The 18,667-nt window shown below is 43.0% G+C and overlaps 2 protein-coding genes across 7 annotated transcripts in view; both read right to left on the bottom strand.

Moving 5' to 3' along the window:
• Nucleotides 1–2,623: 2,623 nt before the first annotated feature.
• On the bottom strand, nucleotides 2,624–6,787 carry LOC133493786 (uncharacterized). 3 transcript variants are annotated; one of them, XM_061807568.1, is made up of 7 exons: nucleotides 6,669–6,787; nucleotides 6,177–6,246; nucleotides 5,879–6,079; nucleotides 5,666–5,802; nucleotides 4,717–4,784; nucleotides 4,553–4,655; nucleotides 2,624–4,470 (listed from the first exon to the last, which is right to left on the bottom strand). In XM_061807568.1, the coding sequence occupies exons 1-7, from the start codon at nucleotides 6,749–6,751 to the stop codon at nucleotides 4,026–4,028; spliced, it is 1,107 nt and encodes a 368-aa protein (XP_061663552.1). In that variant the 5' UTR covers nucleotides 6,752–6,787; the 3' UTR covers nucleotides 2,624–4,025. The 3 variants fall into 3 exon arrangements, with proteins under 3 accessions (XP_061663552.1, XP_061663549.1, XP_061663553.1); XM_061807569.1 differs by having other exon boundaries at nucleotides 2,627–4,330; nucleotides 4,406–4,470; nucleotides 4,553–4,753; XM_061807565.1 differs by having other exon boundaries at nucleotides 2,626–4,470; nucleotides 4,553–4,753.
• A 2,525-nt stretch (nucleotides 6,788–9,312) lies between these two features.
• LOC133493488 (non-muscle caldesmon-like) overlaps nucleotides 9,313–18,667 on the bottom strand; it is a 51,061-nt gene continuing 41,706 nt past the window's right edge. For 3 of the 4 annotated variants that reach the window (XM_061806899.1, XM_061806898.1, XM_061806900.1), the window contains exons 7-14: nucleotides 17,979–18,116; nucleotides 16,395–16,438; nucleotides 16,213–16,288; nucleotides 14,900–15,043; nucleotides 14,733–14,828; nucleotides 12,851–12,919; nucleotides 11,222–11,258; nucleotides 9,313–10,751 (exon numbers count right to left, since the gene is read on the bottom strand). In XM_061806899.1, coding sequence (XP_061662883.1) covers nucleotides 10,717–10,751; nucleotides 11,222–11,258; nucleotides 12,851–12,919; nucleotides 14,733–14,828; nucleotides 14,900–15,043; nucleotides 16,213–16,288; nucleotides 16,395–16,438; nucleotides 17,979–18,116 — 639 coding nt within the window. In that variant the 3' untranslated portion in view covers nucleotides 9,313–10,716. Of the gene's footprint in view, nucleotides 10,752–11,221; nucleotides 11,259–12,210; nucleotides 12,264–12,850; nucleotides 12,920–14,732; nucleotides 14,829–14,899; nucleotides 15,044–16,212; nucleotides 16,289–16,394; nucleotides 16,439–17,978; nucleotides 18,117–18,667 lie in introns of all 4 variants that reach the window. The other variant, XR_009793008.1, reaches the window with a different exon arrangement.

Below are 18,667 nucleotides of genomic sequence, written 5' to 3'. Positions count from 1 at the left end.
CAAAAAAAGCCTTACTATACATGGGCGTTTGTTCGCAAAAAAACGCCTTACTATACATGGTCGTTTTTTCGCAAAACACGCCTTACTATACATGGTCGTTTTTTCGCAAAAAAAGCCTTACTATACATGGGCGTTTGTTCGCAAAAAAACGCCTTACTATACATGGGCGTTTTTTTGCAAAAAAAAGCCTTTCTATACATGGTCGTTTTGGCAAAAAAACGCCTTACTATTCATGGTTTTTTCGCAAAAAAACGCCTTACTATACATGGTTGTTTTTTCGCAAAAAAACGCCTTACTATACATGATCGTTTTTTCGCAAAAAACGCCTTCCTATACATGGTCATTTTTTCGCAAAAAAATGCCTTCCTATACATGGGCGTTTTTTGTGAAAAAAAACGCTGTACTATACGTGGTCATTTTTTTGCAAAAAAACGTCTTACTATACATTGTCGTTTTTTCGCAAAAAAACGCCTTACAATACATGGTCGTTTTTTCGCGAAAAAAAACGCCTTACTATGCATGGTCGTTTTTTCGCAAAAAAACGCCTTACTATACATGGGCATTTTTTCGCAAAAAAAGCCTTACTATACATTGTCGTTTTTTCGCAAAAAAACGCCTTACTATACATGGTCGTTTTTGGCAAAAAAAATGCCTTACTATACTTGGCCGTTTTTTCGCAAAAAAACGCCTTCCTATACATGATCGTTTTTTCGCAAAAAACGCCTCCTATACATGGTCATTTTTTCGCAAAAAATGCCTTCCTATACATGGGCGTTTTTTGTGAAAAAAAAAACGCTGTACTATATACGTGGTCATTTTTTCGCAAAAAACGTCTTACTATACATTGTCGTTTTTTTTCGCAAAAAAACGCCTTACTATACATGGTGTTTTTTCCGCAAAAAAACGCCTTACTATACATGGGCGTTTTTTCACAAAACACGCCTTCCTATACATGGTCGTTTTTTCGCATAAAACGCCTTACTATACATGGTCGTTTTTTCCCAAAAAAAACGCCTTACTATACATGGTCGTTTTTTCGCAAAACACGCCTTACTATACATGGGCGTTTTTTCGCAAAAAAAGCCTTACTATACATGGGCGTTTTTTCGCAAAAAAAGGCCTTACTATACATGGGCGTTTTTTCGCAAAAAAAGCCTTACTATACATGGTCGTTTTTTCGCGAAAAAAACGCCTTACTATACTTGGTCGTTTTTTCGCAAAAAAACGCCTTCCTATACATGATCGTTTTTTCGCAAAAAACGCCTTCCTATACATGGTCATTTTTTCGCAAAAAAAGCCTTCCTATACATGGGCGTTTTTTGTGAAAAAAAACGCTGTACTATACGTGGTCATTTTTTTGCAAAAAAACGTCTTACTATACATTGTCGTTTTTTCGCAAAAAAACGCCTTACTATACATGGTTGTTTTTTCGCAAAAAAAACGCCTTACTATACATGGGCGTTTTTTTTTCGCAAAAAACGCCTTACAACACATGGTCATTTTTTGGCAAAAAAAACATCTTACTATACATGGTTGTTTTTTCCAAGCAAAAAACGCCTTACTAAACAAAGGTAGTTTTTTCACAAAAAAGTACATCTCCAGATACGAAGGAGCCAATCCCCCGCCCTCTTTTATTTCCCACAGTTAATGAAAGTGAGTTTGTCAGAGGTCCCTTATATAAATATCTTCATTTGTATTGCAAAAATCTGAGTAGGACCATCACCATGTGGGATTATTTCCTGATTGAGAACAGATCCAGCAACGGTTCATTTGGATGCGTCCATACTTTTCTACACTTTCAAACTCTTCTGCTAAATCTCGATGACTTACTCACCAGATCGATGTGTCGATTCAGTTGTCCAAGACAAGCGGAAGCTAATTAAAAGTCAAATTTCTTAGCGACGAAAACATCAACTTTCGCATTGAATGCGGGTCCTCTATGCTCAGTGGCTCTCATGTTTCCACATACCTTTGTTCATTCTCACCTTCTAAATGTTTCACAACTTCAGACAAAACTCTGGGCGTCGTGCTATCACACATTTTTTAATTTCATCACAACTGAATTAACTTGCAACAATAATTTGTTTGATCATGTCAGGTGATTTCATGACAAAGGTGCACAAGCTCTCTCATGAGTTTTACCTTTCAGAAACCTCAACTTTTGACACCAGACTTAATTACATTCATAAACTTTGCTTCATTTTTTTTTCAAACCTGCACTATTAACCCCTAAACTACCATGTTTTCCAATCAGCATCAATTCATCGGGCATGATCAAACACCATCTCACAATCCTCACAAGTCCACATTGATCACCGCTTACATTTTCATGTAAAAAAAATTTCAAAACATGCAATTACCTTTTTTTCTGTAATTTGAGTCGTGCCAAAAGGTCACTCGGGGCTCTTCTTGTGGAAGACAACAAAACCAGTGCGATGCTTTTTTGGAGATTCTAAGCATATTTACAATGGGATCGATGACTTACCCCTGTGACGACAGGCCCAGCGCTCCCCTTGTAAAATACATTTTTGGAGCCAATATAGTCAGGATATTTTAAATGGGTCCTGCAAGTTCTCCACTTCAATCACGGTTCCAGGAAAGCATTTTTTTTTGGGGGGGGGGGTGGTTTTTTCTCCTTTACAGCTATAAGGCAACCTAAGCCATTTACTACACAAAGCACGTACATAGAAAGACTTTTCTTTATTTTTGGTACAAAAATATGTACAGTGAGCAGTCATTTCAACTGATATTAGTGGAATCCCTTTTTTTTTTTTTTTTAAAGCAAATCAAGCATTTCATTACACGAAAAGTGAGGATGTAGCGTAGGCTTAAGGCATGTATTAAGGCTTTTTTTTTTTAAACAGATCAGGCATTTTTTTTGGAGCAAACATTCATACTCGGGTATTCTCAAATCTATTTTTATTATTTTTTGAACACACACGCACACAACTCCTATCACACTACAAACATTTTGCATGTGACGTCACGGAACCACGTGCATTTGTTTATTCAGCCATACAGGTAGGCACGCTTCTGAAGAACAATCCAGATGTGTCACTTTTGCTTCTTTTTGGACGCTTTCATTTTTTTTTCCTATTTAATACAAAGCACAAGTGAATGCCATGTTCATTTTCCTTTTTCTGACAACACCAAACATATTGATCAGCAGTCAAAAGCCCGTCATGTGGGAAAAAAATCAATTCAATACAAAACAATCCATACGTCCATACGTACGTTATGAGTGCTGCCAATTATGCAAACATCTGTTATCCAGAAATATACAACCAAATAGTTGGATACATAATCAAAATCTTTCCCCATGTGGAATTAAAAGCCTTAAAAAAAAAAAAAAAAAAAAAAAGCCTGGATGCAAACAAATACTTCACGGTGGGTTTTGTAAACAACAACTGGATCCTTTGTTCTCACGGACACTGTCAATATTTTCATACACTTATGTATCCAGATTGAAGCTAGATCCGCATATAATACTTAAAATATTTCTTTCTAAAGCCACAAACACGTACTGCTAGATTATAAAATCATCATATCATAAAATATAAACTACCTCTTGCCCCGATTTACTTTCCATGAACTGATTACTGCAAACACGGCTGGTGCTGGTACTCCAAAGCTGCCCTACCAAGATGGCGTCGTAAACAAATAGTCACATGGCTTTGTGAACACACACCTCCATTGAGACAACCCCTTTGAGTTCTGGTGACAACCCGATTTGGTAGCCACCCCCAACCAGCGCCACGTTTTGGTACACAGTCGCGGGTGTGACGCCCAAAGACCGGCCCGGATTTGTTGGAAAAATTTTTTGTCCTCATTACATTATGCAACTTCCACACTTTTATCATAATAGTAAAATGATCAATTAATTGCTGACTAAATCTTATGCATATTGCCATAAACGATACGCGTACTAGTATAAATTAGATTTAACACTCCTGAGTCACCTGGATTTCACAAGTCTTTTTGACACCCCCCGCGACGACAGGAAACAACTTTCGGACGGCGTCCGCTCATTGGCTGTATACGTGGTCCAATCCCACTCCCGCGGGGCTTTCCTCGTCCAGGCGGCGTCTCCCGCGGGAAGGCCCCTCGGTTCTGCCGGCCCTACGGCGGACTTTGGACTTCGCCGGGCCCGAGGCGAGGTCGCGGCCGAACGTCCGAAGGGCCGCCGCGATGCGCAACGGATTCCTCTCCATTTCTTTAAAGGCCTTCACCGCGGCCGTGGCCGGGCCCGTGAACGACTCGTTGCTCTTGACCATCTCGCACAGCTTTTGGCACATGGCCTCAAATTCCAGCGCCGCCGTTTGATGCGAAACTGGAAAGCCGTGATCCGCAATTGGAGAAAAAACATCTCTGGTCTCCCGGTTCAGACCCAGTTCCGACTCGTTACCTTCCTCTGCGGGATTCTCTTCCACATCTTCCACCACCACCTCCACGCCGGGAGCTTCCAGCCACCTGTCGCCGCCGCAACAAAACATCCGCTTTCAACCGTGTGAAAAATCATTTCTTTTTTCAAACAACACTTTAGAAACGTTACACGTAGTTGAACTCCGGGTTCGAGGAAAGCGTTCCGTCCGCCGTGGCGAACTCGTAATCGTCTCCTATTTCCACCTCCACTTCGTACTCCTTCACGTCCGGGACTAAACGCGAGAAATATTTGGGCGTTTCCATGTTGTGGTTGTGGTCGTTCAGGATGCTCACCATCGTGGGAAAAGTTGGCAGATGAGAATCTGTGCTTCTGAACACAGGGGACACAAAAATGACAACCACTACTCTTTATACAGTGCTGCCTCGGTTCTCCAACACAAGGCTGGTTGAAAACAGAGTCGTTCGAAAACCAAAGCGCTTTTTCTCATTACAACGAATGGAGAATAAATTAATTTGTTCCAAACCTAAAATGGAGTTTTTTTTAAAGCATTTCTTTCTTTACCTTTTCCTGATAATTAACTGCATAGTAGAAATGTGTGTAGTAGAAATGCTTTATATAATTCAATCATTTTAGAAATATTTATTTTTTTCCTGAAAATATATGCTTTCACAGTACAGCCTTGCTCACACTGTCCCCAGCTAACTGCTGCTCGTTTACGAAAATAAAAGGCAATTTTTCGGCTTCCTTCAAGATCTGTGGCCTCTGCTTGGTCTACACGGTTGGTCCTTTAGCAACACCACTTGCTTTGAGGCCTTCCTTGAGTTTCACAATGGTGCAGATCGCCGATTTCGCCATACTTCTTCGATAGCTAGAAACACCCACACCAGATTTGTATTCTCCTATGAAATCGTTCTTGAAGTCAACAGTTTTACGCACCACTTTCCTTTTTCAGCACCAGCTTGCCTTCTTTCGAGTTATGATCGGGGGTTAATATTGCTCAATTGAAACAAAAGAAGTCACTACCGAGACATGTCCACGCGCAGAGGAGTGTGTGGGCCAACTTGTTGCGTCGTTTAGAGTTTTTTTCGGGAGCACGTTTAAAAGCACAATAACAAATCATCGTGGGTCAGCTGGTAGGGGCGAATACCGATTCTCGTTCCAAAACCTAAGCAAAAAAATCTTTCATTTATTGCTCCAAAACCGATTCGTACCAAAACAGAGACGTTCGAAAACCGAGGTGCCACTGTACTTTTTCTACGGTTCATCAAATACAGTACTTACATACTCTGCCTGCCTCTGCTCACTTGCGTGCGAAAGAGTTTCACACTCATCATAGCGGGACAGTCTGTGTTTTTGCTGTGGCTTGACACTTGGACGGCGCGCCGGGGTTTTGTGTTGCGCTGACACCTGTAGTCCACCTTCAAAGGACAAGACACTAATTCAAGGATTTCATCGCTACCGGCGCCACAAAAGTCAACACAGGCGGGCGCTCACCTTGAAGATAACTTTCTGCCCCTTGGTCACGTATGTTCGGTCCACCCTCCAGGTGACGGCGTGGGATTTCATCCATAGCTTTATGTCTTCTTTGGACGACAACGCCATCCGGAACGTCGTTTTGAAGTCCGAGTGATCTCCCGTATCTCGGATGAGGTCGAAGTCGCAGATGTGATAATCGTAGTTCTTCGGGAGGTAGTCCTGTGACGGGACGAGACGACCCGTTGAAAAGACGCAAAGCTTGTGGAAACGTTTCAAAACATTCTAAATTCTATACAATATGCAGGAAATCGACAACCTCCAAGGCAGGAAACTCCGAAATATTCCTGCTAAGACTGTTGCAGGTAAACCTTCTCTTCCCGCAGGCTCTTCAAAAACAAACACAAACAAATCAGTATTTAGACTTTTACATGATTACTTCGACTAATCTTGACATTCGTGAGATCGTCCAAAACGACACTTCTAAACAATTATTACTTTGTAATACGACAATATTAATATACCCTCGCTTAGATGACGTCCGCTCTCACCACCCAAAGTTATCGAAAGTCATTCGAGTTACTTACAAACAAATTAAGATTACCAAAGAGCCTCTAATTGGAATTTACTCACGCCATCGACATTTAAATGTCCTACTTCGCGCACTGTAACGGAGTTAACCCCGTTTTAACAGCTTTAGTGTTTGGCCGCTAGCAGGCTAGCTAGCAACGAAATACATCGCATTTCCAGCCATTCCTGCGAGTGTCGCTTGTCATATGCGGCTCAATGGACGCCAAATGACTTCTCGTACCTCCGAAATGTATTTCCATTCAAAAAATTTGCCATTCTTTGTTCATATGGCGTAAGGGTTGTCGGATTTTGGGGCACAGCCATTTCGTTCCGGAAATGTATGCGTCGGCTGGCTTGACAAACCGGAAGTTTGGCCAAAGCACCGGCCGAGAGAGACATAGACAAAGGCGACGCGCTTTCTCGCGGCCATCTTTGTAGAGGCAAACTTCCCGAAGAAAATAATGCATCTGCGTTGTAAATACTTTATTTCTGACCCCATTTTCATTACTTTTACGTTTGCACTTACGATTGATCATGATCAGAAACATTTATATCAACTATTCTCATATAAAATATTCTCATCTCACTGTCACACATCAAACATTTTACGAACTAAATACAATTACAAATCAAGGCATACTATATTTAGAGCAATTGCATAACTTACTTGACCTACTTAATTAATTTATTTATTAATGAACTTAATCATACAATACTATTATGATTACAAGTGCTATTTACTCATTCTTTTTCGTTGTGACCCGTCTATTTAGAAGCCGCTGCCATTTTTTCTGATTATTAAAGATTGTGTGCTGCCCTCAAGTGGCCAGTCAGTTACACATTCACGTTCTCTTGGACTATTTTTAATTTTAGTGCGTGTAATTTTCATAAATAAAGTCGTTGAAATAGGTTCAACGGATGGGGAAAAATAATGAAAATAAAAATCAGTACATAGTCGACAAGTTGGTGTTTTATTCCCCTTCCACTGTATTACTGACATTTTATGGTAAGACGTGATACGTTAAAATGTTTTGCTGGTCTGTCAACTAAATCCAGGAAACTTTTGTCTTTTTTTCCTTTTCAAATTTTGAACAAAAAGCCTATTTCGTGACCATTTTCTGTATATTCTAATTTTTTTTTTTTTTGTTTACGGGAGGTACTCTTACCGCTGCTCTTTTTCAAAGTTGCCACATTTTTGGGGGCCTTTTTTTTTTCTTGCCTTGAAAAACAAAAAAACTATTTACGATTTATTTGATTCACGAATGGTTCCAGGCTGGGTCGAAGCGCCCTTCAGCGTCTATCCACGTTGTTTCATCGCCACCTTGTGGACGTCAGTCGGTATTTAGAATTTTTTTCGACGTCAGTTATTTTTAAAAATATATGAATGTTGTAAATGTAACTCCACATAGTAGGACCTGTAACTCTAACCCCGATAAGGACACCAATTTTAAAATACTTGATTCATCATCATCTTAAATCTGATACCATTCTTATTACTTACCAGGCAGCTTCGAGTATGCTAACAAAAACTAGCAAACGGAAGATACAGGTCTTTCCTTTTCCTTTATTTACAGGCAATCTTTTATTTCTGCATCACTAATGAACTTCTTGGTCTGTGAACTGGCCACAATCTTGCTTGCGACTCAATAAGACCATTTCACCTCCTCTATTTTTCTCTTTACCTCTTGAATTTTGACCTTTCTAATCACTACCATAATTCCCCACCAGTCCACTTAATCACTACCAGCACCCGAAAAGTCAACATACACAGACACACACCTTCAAAATTACTTTCTCCCACTTGGTTACGTATGTCCGGTCCACCCTCCAGTAAATTTGTAAAGGAAATACCATTTGGTACCTGTGTAAAAGCCTCAAGTGCCCACATAGAAAACCATTGAAAAGTGAGATATTTACAAAGAGAGAGGCTAACGCTAGCACCCCGCTAACAGGCCATTAAAAAAAAAAAAAAAGCAGTAACACGGTAGCACAGCGCAAACAGGGCCAGACCGGTAAAAGTCACTTCCTCTGCATATATATTCCACCGGTCTCTTACCTTTTCCGCTTGAGTGCCCCATTGCGGCCATTGAAAAAAAAAACCCCACACCAAATTACCAGCACCACCGCATAAAAAAGTCACGGTTTTTAAATTACGGTAATCTTCATCGCAGCTACTCACCTGGTATGATGACTTGACGCAGTTTGGAGGGAGACCAAATGCTAATTTTCTGTCTTTCCTTCTTTAAATTGCTGATATGCACATTTTTTGCTAGATTTTATATGCATTTTTTTTCCAAATAGTCTACAACTCTGTGTGTGAAAGTAAACAAACTTAGGTTAGCTAGTAACATTGTATACCGTCCCCGTGGAGACAACTCAGAAAATTACCAAACGCCGAGCCAACGTTTACATTTTTCTATTTGCCACGCATGAAATTAAAGAAAGTCGGACCTGGGAACAACGCAGAAGCAACCGTAAATATGCGGCACGTGGGTCATCCAAGGCCCGGGGGTCACTTGTCGAGGCCTGCCGGCTTAAGCCGTCAACTACCCGTCGACTAGTTTCTGTGCTAATACTGGAAACACATTAAAATATCCGCTATTACGGATATAGCTCTTCTCTGGAACAGTTTCGCTAATCGTTATGCTTTAGCTAACATCGTTTGTCAAAAAAACCTCTGACTTCTTACGTGATGTTACAAGACTTCCTATTGGCCTACTTCGGTTGCATTTTCCTCACTTTTACTGATTGTAGAATTCTTCTAATTCCTTCTTCTTGGACCAATAGTCAATGGAACAAAGACCTAGCATAAAACGGGGGCCATTGCATTTTTTTTAGTCTGGCCTCAGCCCCATTTTGTATTTTCAAGGACCACACCAAACGTGTCAGGTCTCAATGTCTTTATTTCCGTTGCTGCGTCAGTGGTACAAAGCTTTTGAAAACATCCGCCCGCTGGGAAGCGCGCGTGACATCGCGAGTGTCGCTCGTCGCCGAGACCGACGTAACGGCCGCCTGCGCGCTAGCGCAGTTACGTCGCTTTCGCCGAGTTGCTGGTTTAAACGTGGAAAATAAAATAGAAAAGGAAAAACATCGACAAAAAAATGTGACAAAACAAACATCGCAACACATTCGTAGAGGAGAAAAAGATTTTGGTCCAGCCCCTCCCGCTCTTTTCGGAGGCCGCGGAATGTGATTGTCTTGACGTCGGAGCGGGAACGCAAATCCGTCGAAGCGATTTAAGACTTGAGGAATGCTCGTTCAAAAACACAAATTTTTTCTTCGGAACGTAAACGGTTCCTTCCTGCGAGGCTTTAGCTTCTCGTCGGCGTCGTAAGGCCCGATAAAGTAGCTAGCGGCTCGTCCGTGCGCTAGCGGACGCGTCCCCGACTACTACTAGAGGGTGCGTAAAAGCGATAGAGTTTCTTTTTTTAAAGTCAAAGGTCAAATGGCTGCTTGCCCTTTTTTCTTACATTTATTTTTATTTTTATATATATATATATATAAAAAGTTTGAAGGCATCACGTGCACCTGCTTGAAAGAGGAATGTCTGAAGCTACAAAAATCACAACATAAATAAGTTGATAAAAAAAAAAAAATAAGAATGGCGTTTTGCATGACCGACAATGCCTGTAGGTGGAATGTTCATGGATACAACCAAAAAAATTACAAATAAAGAAGCAACATCGATTTTTCTTGTGAGTATAACTATTTTTTAGATAAGATACAGTACGATGAACCGTATACGCGCTAACGTACTGTACGTGACCCGGGCCCTTGCTGCGCTACTGTGAGACGTAATAAACGCGACTCCGGCTAAACTCTACAAGTGCTGATTATTATTATTTTTTTTTTCATCCTGAAGTGGTTTGCAATAAAAATCATTAAATGTGTGAAGCTTTTGCTTTAAATATAAATTAAAAAAAGAATGGAACGGAATTTTACGACGGGGAGGGGTTTGGGGTGTCACCCTGGGGAAAACTTTTCAATCTACTCTCAACTTCACCGACGTTGACGGGTTTTTTTGTGGGGGGAGGATTTCGGCGTCGGAATAACAAATTTTCACAGCATTTGGTTTCTTTTAAAAAGCAAATACAAACGTGCAAAGGCACCTAAAGTGGCCACCGTAGAAAAACGTCGGAATGTTCGTGTACAATGCTGAGACGTGTGTGTGTGTCTATGTCCCTTGCCCCCCCATTTTTTTTTTCTTCCTTTTTCTTGGGGTCCCTCTTTGGGAATGTGGTCGGTATTTGGTCGTCCAGCCGAAGTCTCGGAGAGTCGCGGCTCCGGCTTTAAAAGGCTCCTTCAGGGCGGTAGTGGCCCGTACCTGCGGTGCAGAACCGACAACGAGGTTACGAATGGTGCCCAAAGCACCGTTTCACCGTTTTCCTAACATACCGTAATTCCCGGCCTATAGAGCGCACCTGGTTATAAGCCTCGATACACAAAATTTAACGCTAGCGCCGCGCTAACATCAGCGCCACATGAGCATTAAACTCTGTACCGAGGCCTATAACCGGGTGTGATAATGCTAGAGCAGCGCTAACGCTGGTGCAGCACTAACGCTGGCGCAGTGCTAACGCTAGCGCGGCATCTCCGCATAAACCGCAGGGTCAAAAGCGTGTGTAAAAAAAAGAAATCACAGGTTGTAGGCCGGAAATTACGCTATATATGTCAGCAAAGTACTTTTTATCTACTGTGCGGTTCTAGCTATCGTTGCAATTATGATAGATACAAGTACATGTTTATTCGTGCGTATGTGCACGGCAGCCAAAAACGTTCACTGTGCTCACTCACCGTTGGTGACTGATTTGCTCTCGCCTCTTCCTGACACCTGCCACACATCAACGGGACAATTAATGAGACGTTATCATCAGGGGTATATTTTGTAGCATATTTGGTAGCATCCAATTAAGCTAATCCATTAACCCGTTTGCCTCTAACGACCATAAGGATTTACAGCCAGAATATTTCACGATTTTACAATACTGTCTCCTTTGCCATTTTACTTTAAAACTAATCTTTTATGAGCTATGTTTTTTTTTTTAATTAAACATTGACTGTTTTGTATTGTAAAAAATAAGCCAATTTTGACTCATTTTAACATCCCTCTCGAGTGAGTCCGTAAACCAGTCATATTTAAAAACCAAACGGTGAAAGAAAGAAGGAAGTAAATGCAATTCTTAAACGAGTACATGGGTGGGACGGGCGTTGGTTTCGCCGTGGCACAAACGCGGCGGTTGCTAACAGGTTTGCCCATGCTAGGTGACAATATTAACCTGGACCGTAGCGATGGATGCTAATTTCCCTGCTATTGAAAGCAGTTGTAAGCTCACAAAAAGTTGAAGCGGAGTGCAAGCGGAGCAAAGATTTCAGCTTCCCGGAACCCACAAGGCGGAAAACTCGCAGTCGGACACATTCGGAAAAATATGCCCCTGTGCATTTTATTTCGACTTTGACGAGACTCAACTTTACGCTCCCGCCGGAATCTTGTTGCTTTTACGGGCCGTCTGTCATTTACGGTGCTAATGGAACCCGATCCTTTAAAACAACTCTACGCTTTGTCTCCCATTAAATCAGTCTTCATTTCCATTTCTTTATAGGGAAAATATTCAAAGATATTCGCCTTAAACGCATTTAATTATTCATCTTACGCGGCCCACTAATTTGCAGAAAAAGCAACGCTTCCTCGCGTTCAACTGGTGAGGATGAAAAGAGCAGAATGATAGAGTGGAAGCAAAGTGCAGGACAAAGTTTGTGATATTATTTTTGGCATTTTTCTTTACCTCTGCAGGCTTTTTCCAGATTGTAATGGCGATATCAACTAGCTATGAAAGTTCTTTCAAGACAAACACAAACAAAACATAGAAACACAGTAGATGGATTTACAGGATGGACATTTGCACAACATCACTCATTTCATCATCATACAATTTGACAACTATATGACGCGGATTCTATCGTGTTTTATGTAAATACCTAACTATATTTAGAAGTTCAGAAGTGGCTGCGGCTAAAAAGCTAAGTGTGGAGAGTCTCTGTCGGCAAGAGCCTTGCGCTCTTTTCTATGACTTGCAGCTGTTCCCTCTCAGCGGCCACACCGATTCTGTTCTTCCTTGACGATCGCGCACTGTGGTTTTCATTTTGGTGAAAAATTAAGTAGGCGCCAGAAACGGTCGGTCAATCGTCAGGTGTGCGGGTGGGAATCACCGACTGGAATTTGATGCCTGTCGTCCAGTTCAGAGTGTGGTGGGCTTCAACTTCATTGAAAAATCTAAGTTGCTCACGGGTGTCAAGGTTCTGATTGGCTGGTGAGCAAGCAATGTAGGCTTGTCGGCGGAATTTTTAAATAATTGCTCGACGATGTACCGGAAGATGTTCAACTGTGCGTGTAGGCCTAATTTTTTGGTCTATGACCTAGCTTACCTTGGCCGGAGAGGAGCCTTTGTTTTCCCATAAACTCCTCTTGTTGGTCACGTCCACGGGCTTCAGGTCCTGGAAAATAAACACGTGTCAAAGCTGTGAACCGCTAAGTCCTTTGAGGTGAAAGACCTAAAGAAGGAAGTTTGGGGAAATGGGATTCCGCTCATGGAACCGACGGCTGTGAGGACGCTTGGTCGAAAGGACGGGAGGAATATTGTCGGAAACGGCAGAAACATCAGCGCGGGCGACGATCATCTCAGAAATTTTATGCAGCGGTTTGGGGTTTGCGAGCCCGCTGGATTGTTATTTCATTAGGTTATGGCTAATTCCTGATTTTGCCTTCTTTTGTTGTCCAATAGAACAGTCTTAATTGGTTTTAACGCTAACGACAGTTTATTTTCTGTTTTATTTGGATATCACCATCCTGTCATCGACCCAAAACTTCAGCTTTTTGGGAAATTCCAGGAACGCCAACTCGCACAAGTACCCCAATGTCGCGTCTTGAATCTGGTATCATCCCTTACGTCACTATCCGATACCATTGAGCGTTCATGTTGATACCACTGCGCCCGAAATTTATATTCAATTGCGTTTCATGTGCTCAAAATTATGGCTCATTTAGTCATTCCAGTCATCAATTCGACTGGAATTGAAGTGGTGTCGTGCCAACTACGGTTCATGACGCCAACAACTGTAAAAAATACTTTATAAAATCAAACGCCGGCGTTATGTCATCTTCTGAAACTCTTTTCAAGGGTCAGCTACTTAACAAAATATCCAGCCCTCCCTTTTCTTTGCCGCTTATCCTCACGAGGGTCACGGGGAGTGCTAGAGCCCATCCCGGCTCTCAACGGGCAGGAGGCGGGGTACACCCAGAACTGGTTGCCAGCCAATCGCAGGGCACAAAGAGACAGACAGCCGCACTCACAATCACACCTAAAGGCAATTTAGACTCTCTAAGGAAACCGGAGTGCCTGGAGGAGAACCACGCAGGCACGGGGAGAACATACAAACTCCACACAGGCGAGTCCGGGATTGAACTGAACCTCAGAACTGTGAGGCCAGCAACGCTGTACCAGCTGACCCACGGTGCCGCCCCTAACAAAATATGGGTTTCCAAAGTGAAATCGAGCATGTGCAGCAGCAGAATTTTCACCAAACAAGCCGACTCAAATGTCGAAGTTGAAGTGCATAACAATAAGGTCGCATACAAAAGTCAGTTCATCGGGACTGAACTTAACTTTTAGTCAACTGTCCTGAGGGCCTAAAAGTGTATTTCATCACCTGCTGATTGATAAATGGTATGTTCCACTTTCTGTTCTTCCAAAAAGGGTATTTTCAGGTTTACGATTATTACACAAATCACCGGCGCCTGATTAAGACCAGAAGCCCGGAGGACATATGGGAATTTTCTAATCACCGCATTATATTTCACGACGCACAATCGCGGTGCGGCATCGTTCCGATTTTTACGGCTTCCCCGTCTGTGGACGAGCCCCCTTCGAATAAATGTGTATGTTTTTAATCTCCTTAAAGCGCACGGGACGGCTAAAACGACATATGCTAAGGTTCTATTACAGACATTCCGGAACATATCTGTGCTAATCGGTGGTTCGTTGTATATCCTTTGAAAAATGTCACCCAAATGTTGCTGTTTTCCGATTATTATACATCGAAGTACAAGCTTTCATGTTGGATCTCGTTAAACTCGGAGCAACCGTGTGTACACGTACTCCATCTTTTTAAAATCAATAACGAAAAGGTGATGTCGAGCGCCGCGGCGGCTTTGATTCATGTACGCCACCGGTGGGTCGACGTATCGAGCCGCCGCGATATGAAGACAAATGCTAACTGATCTGCAGGCGTTGCCGTGGAGACGACCTACCGATGGCCTCCCTCCCGACGCCTTGCCGCTCTCGGGGGTTTTATTCAGCCAGTCGTTGATGCGGCCCGCCACGCCCGTCTTTATCACGGCCGCTTCCTGTTTAGACGGAAGAGAGAGGTGAGGACACGGCGCCGAAAACCGGGTATCTCTCCCCGCAACTTTCTTACCTTAAAGGTGCTTCCGCCGCCGCTTCCCGGCGAGCTGAACACGCTGCCTTTCTCCCACATGCTCTTGATGTTTCGTATGCTGTCCGTCACCGGCGGGAGATCGGCGGCTCCCGGGCGTGGGGATCGCGACTCCTTGTTCTCTCTCTGCGGCGGCAAAGTCGGCCAGGATACTTTTATTACCCGCTTCAAAACCGATTTATAAATATTCAACAAAAATGCTATGTTGTGAAATATTTTTTATCCTCGATTTCTGAAGTGAAGTAAAGAGCGGTTCGCAATACACAAGAAAATATGACTCACAATTACTCTTTTAGATAGTCTACAGTATTTTTCTTCAGTTCATACTTGTGAAAGAAAAAATACTTTTGCAATCATACCATGGGACACTTTGACCTAATAATCATTAAGACTTTCAGCCTGATATCGTGATCGTACTCTCCTGCTTTCTAACAGTATGTTGCTAAGTTGCGTATTAGCTTAAGCAGAGCACTTAGCATTGCATACGTTGCCAATTAGCTAGCTGGCAGAAAACTACCGAAACAGAGAGCTCCAATCTGCTTGTTTCTCACTATTTTGGTCTACGTTTTTTCAACTCGCTGGGTTGGCGTCCACATGGAGTCACGGTTCGAGTCTAAAGTTTTTTAACACGAGTCCAAAGTTTTCTAACATTGTCCAGTCCAGTCTCAGCTCACCTAATCTAGGACCCGTGTCGACAACTGTGCCCGATGCTAATGATTAACTTTACATTGTTTACCACATGAAAAAGTGTGACTTTTACAGAAAAGACAGAGTTTACTGTTAGCATATATACAAAATGGATTCCTATATCCTTGGATTGGAATCTTCCGATGCGTATTGTCAATACCACGGATCAGACATATGCTTTTTACACGCTTTTGTCGACAACAAAAATAAAACCAATACCCAGTGTAAAAAAAACACTCCAGACAAACGCAGACAATTAAAATATGCTACATTGGAAGCGTGCCCCTCATTAAATAAGATGTTCGATAAGTCGAGTAATTGCCCACGGCGGCCGGTGGATTAATGTGGAGGGTCCCCTCGTTTTAATCCACCAGGGGAAGAGTCAGCAAGACCGACTAAATGCGAGGTTGTGTTTAATATAGGGGCCGGGTTCACGTTCTTGTCCTTACAAAACATTCTCAAACACTACGACACTTGACACCGGCAAAGTGTCTTCGCTCAGTTCAAGTCCGTTAGAAGTCACCGATGACCGGACGATCCAATGACAAACGGTCGTTTATCGTTTAAAAAAAAAAAAAAAAAAAGTTTTATGGATTTCAAAATGTCACCTGAGCGGCCGAGGTGTACTGCTCCAGCCTGTTGTCGATCTTGGACACCACGGGAGAAGGGGACGTTTTTACTGTGCTGTTGTATCGTGGGGGCAGGATGAAAAGAATGAGTTCAATTTAACGGCAAAAATGGACCGCGCAAATAAAAACTCATTCATTGGATCTCGGGTGTTTTGCTTTACCTTTTCTGGGCTGACTTGTTGAGGAACTCGGTCCGCTCTCCGATCTGGAAAGAGGAAGTCATTTTGAAATATTCCAATCCCTCAAAACTGACAACGCCAAATACCCAAAAGGGAATCGCTGCGTGGTTTTGCCCTCAATTATCACAAAGTAAATAACGTTATATCTGGTTAATGTTCCTGAAAAACACTTTATGACCAAAGTCTGCTAACTGCACCAATGCTATGACACACACACACACACACACACAGAAAAAAAACAGCAAGCATTTCCCCACATTGCTGCCTGTGGGAATCGCAAATGATTGTTTATGATACACGGCACCAGGCTCAGAAAGAACTCGTCCGCACAGAAAAAATAATAACTCAAGGGGCACAAATTTGCGCTCGAAGGGTCCGTCGCGTTCTCTTTGCCTCGCGATGGGGCCAGGGACCAATGTGGGAGTTCCCGAAATACTCCCTGACAGGAAATTCCCCATTCTCCGACGCATTTTTTTAGCACCCGCGGCCATGCGAACGGCGCTAACCCGGATCGCCTTCCCGCGTCCCTGTCGCCGGGCGCTTCTCGTGCCCCTGCGACGCTACGTTGCCAATCCAGACTCCTGCCGTTTAAAAACTGATAACATGTACTAACCCTTTAAAGGTAAACAGTGTTTTTGTTACACCTACATTAGTGGATTCTAGAGCGTGTTCCTAACCTTTATGCACACGGTGTTTTAAAGAAGTGGATTTAGTTGTTCTTCCTGTCACTATACATCACTAGCATAGATAGATGAACAAAAGATACATTATTTAGAGTATGGATGGTATTAGTATTATTTGGAGTCGTGGCTCTGTAACAGTCGACCTGCCAGGAAACGTTTGGCTGACCTTGTGCACGTTAGCTTAGCTTCTTTCGGTTCCTTAGCTAACAAACAAATGCATGTTTATGAATGTCCATTTGTGTCAAGGTCCTGCGGGTCCTGTCCTGGCTTTGCCGGTCCCTAACACAGCACACACCTGCAGCAATCAGTGAGGCCGACACCTGCGCCTCATTCCCCGTAATTACGACAGATAGAACTCAGACTCCTCGTACGGTCTGATCTTTGCCCTATACCTCGTTCCCGGACTCTTGTGATTCAGTTCCTGATCTCCTGTGTACCGACTCCTGCCTGCCCACTGACCTGCCTCTTACGCCTGACCTTATTACTGCTGCTCCCGTTGACTGACTGCCTGCCTGATCTCCGACACTGGACTGAATAGAAACGTCTACGTCTCCCGAGTCGCGCATTTGGTTCCAACCCCGTGTTCTGGTCGTGGCGATTTGTAGCTTCAACGTAAAACTTTTGCGGATCCCTGGAGACAAACTAAATAACTTTTGTTCCTCACTACTACTTCGATCCTCAGTGGGCCACTTAGCAAGTCTCTCGACTAGACAAATGACAAGTTGAATAGCCTTATGCGTGATCTCAGAAAACTACTATTATTGTATCTACGGTCAATGTGACGACTAAATAAAACTGCGTCTGGGATCTGATGAGTAAAAACCCAAAGGAGTGGCGGGATGTGAGCGTACGGACTCAAAACGGGGGGTGGACGCCGACTGACCTTGAGCGAAGACCCGCGAGGGCTGACGCACTTGAAGGGTTTTCCTTCGCCCTCCGTCGGGTCCTCCACCTTCTGCCTCTTCTCGGCCGCCTCCGCTCTCCTCCTCTCGATCTCCTCCTTCATCTTCCGCTTTTCCTCCTGAGCAACGCACATCTTATTTGCGGCAAAAACATTTTTCTGTTCTGTTTTGCGCCCTTGCGGGCAAGCCACGGTTTGTAGCTGCGGTTCGCCGAGGTCTACCGAAAGAGATGCGGGGTGATTCTTCCAAGAAAAACAACCAGAGTAGGTCCAATATTAAATGCCGGTAATTGCTATTGTTCCTTGCATATTCTTCTTTTGTGTTGCTGCTCCCTTGTGTGTTTAAGTAATATTTGTTGAAATTTCCAATAGCTTCGGAGTTTCACATTAACCTTTGCCGTTTAACTGGCAAATTTTCCCGAAATGAAGTTGCACATGTTAGCGCGCCAGCAAAAAAAAAAAAAAATGTTTCTTTTGTTTGACGTCTTGATTTTAATTAAGTGATGACACAACAGTTTGGAAGTCTGGAACGAACTGTGCAGTGAGGGCAGGCCACAGACGAAGTACACACTGTGAAGTGGCCTTTCAAAGTATTAGCGCGCAGACCGCTTGTACACGGACTCCTAGAAAGCGCCGGCGCTCGGCGGCGCGTCGCCCGTCTCCGAGCGGCC

Source organism: Syngnathoides biaculeatus, chromosome 20, assembly GCF_019802595.1.
Source record: "Syngnathoides biaculeatus isolate LvHL_M chromosome 20, ASM1980259v1, whole genome shotgun sequence".
NCBI classification, from domain to species: Eukaryota; Metazoa; Chordata; class Actinopteri; order Syngnathiformes; family Syngnathidae; genus Syngnathoides; species Syngnathoides biaculeatus.
This window is presented reverse-complemented; position numbering and strand designations above follow the sequence as displayed.

Coding starts and splice junctions, on each gene's coding strand:
- LOC133493786 (XM_061807565.1), bottom strand. CDS start 6,751: ATGGCTGTGCCCCAAAATCCGACAACCCTTACGCCATATGAACAAAGA. Junction 6,247..6,668: donor AATGGAAATACATTTCGGAG/GTACGAGAAGTC, acceptor TTGTTTTTGAAG/AGCCTGCGGGAAGAGAAGGT. Junction 4,471..4,552: donor AACCCGGAGTTCAACTACGT/GTAACGTTTCTA, acceptor CGGCGGCGACAG/GTGGCTGGAAGCTCCCGGCG.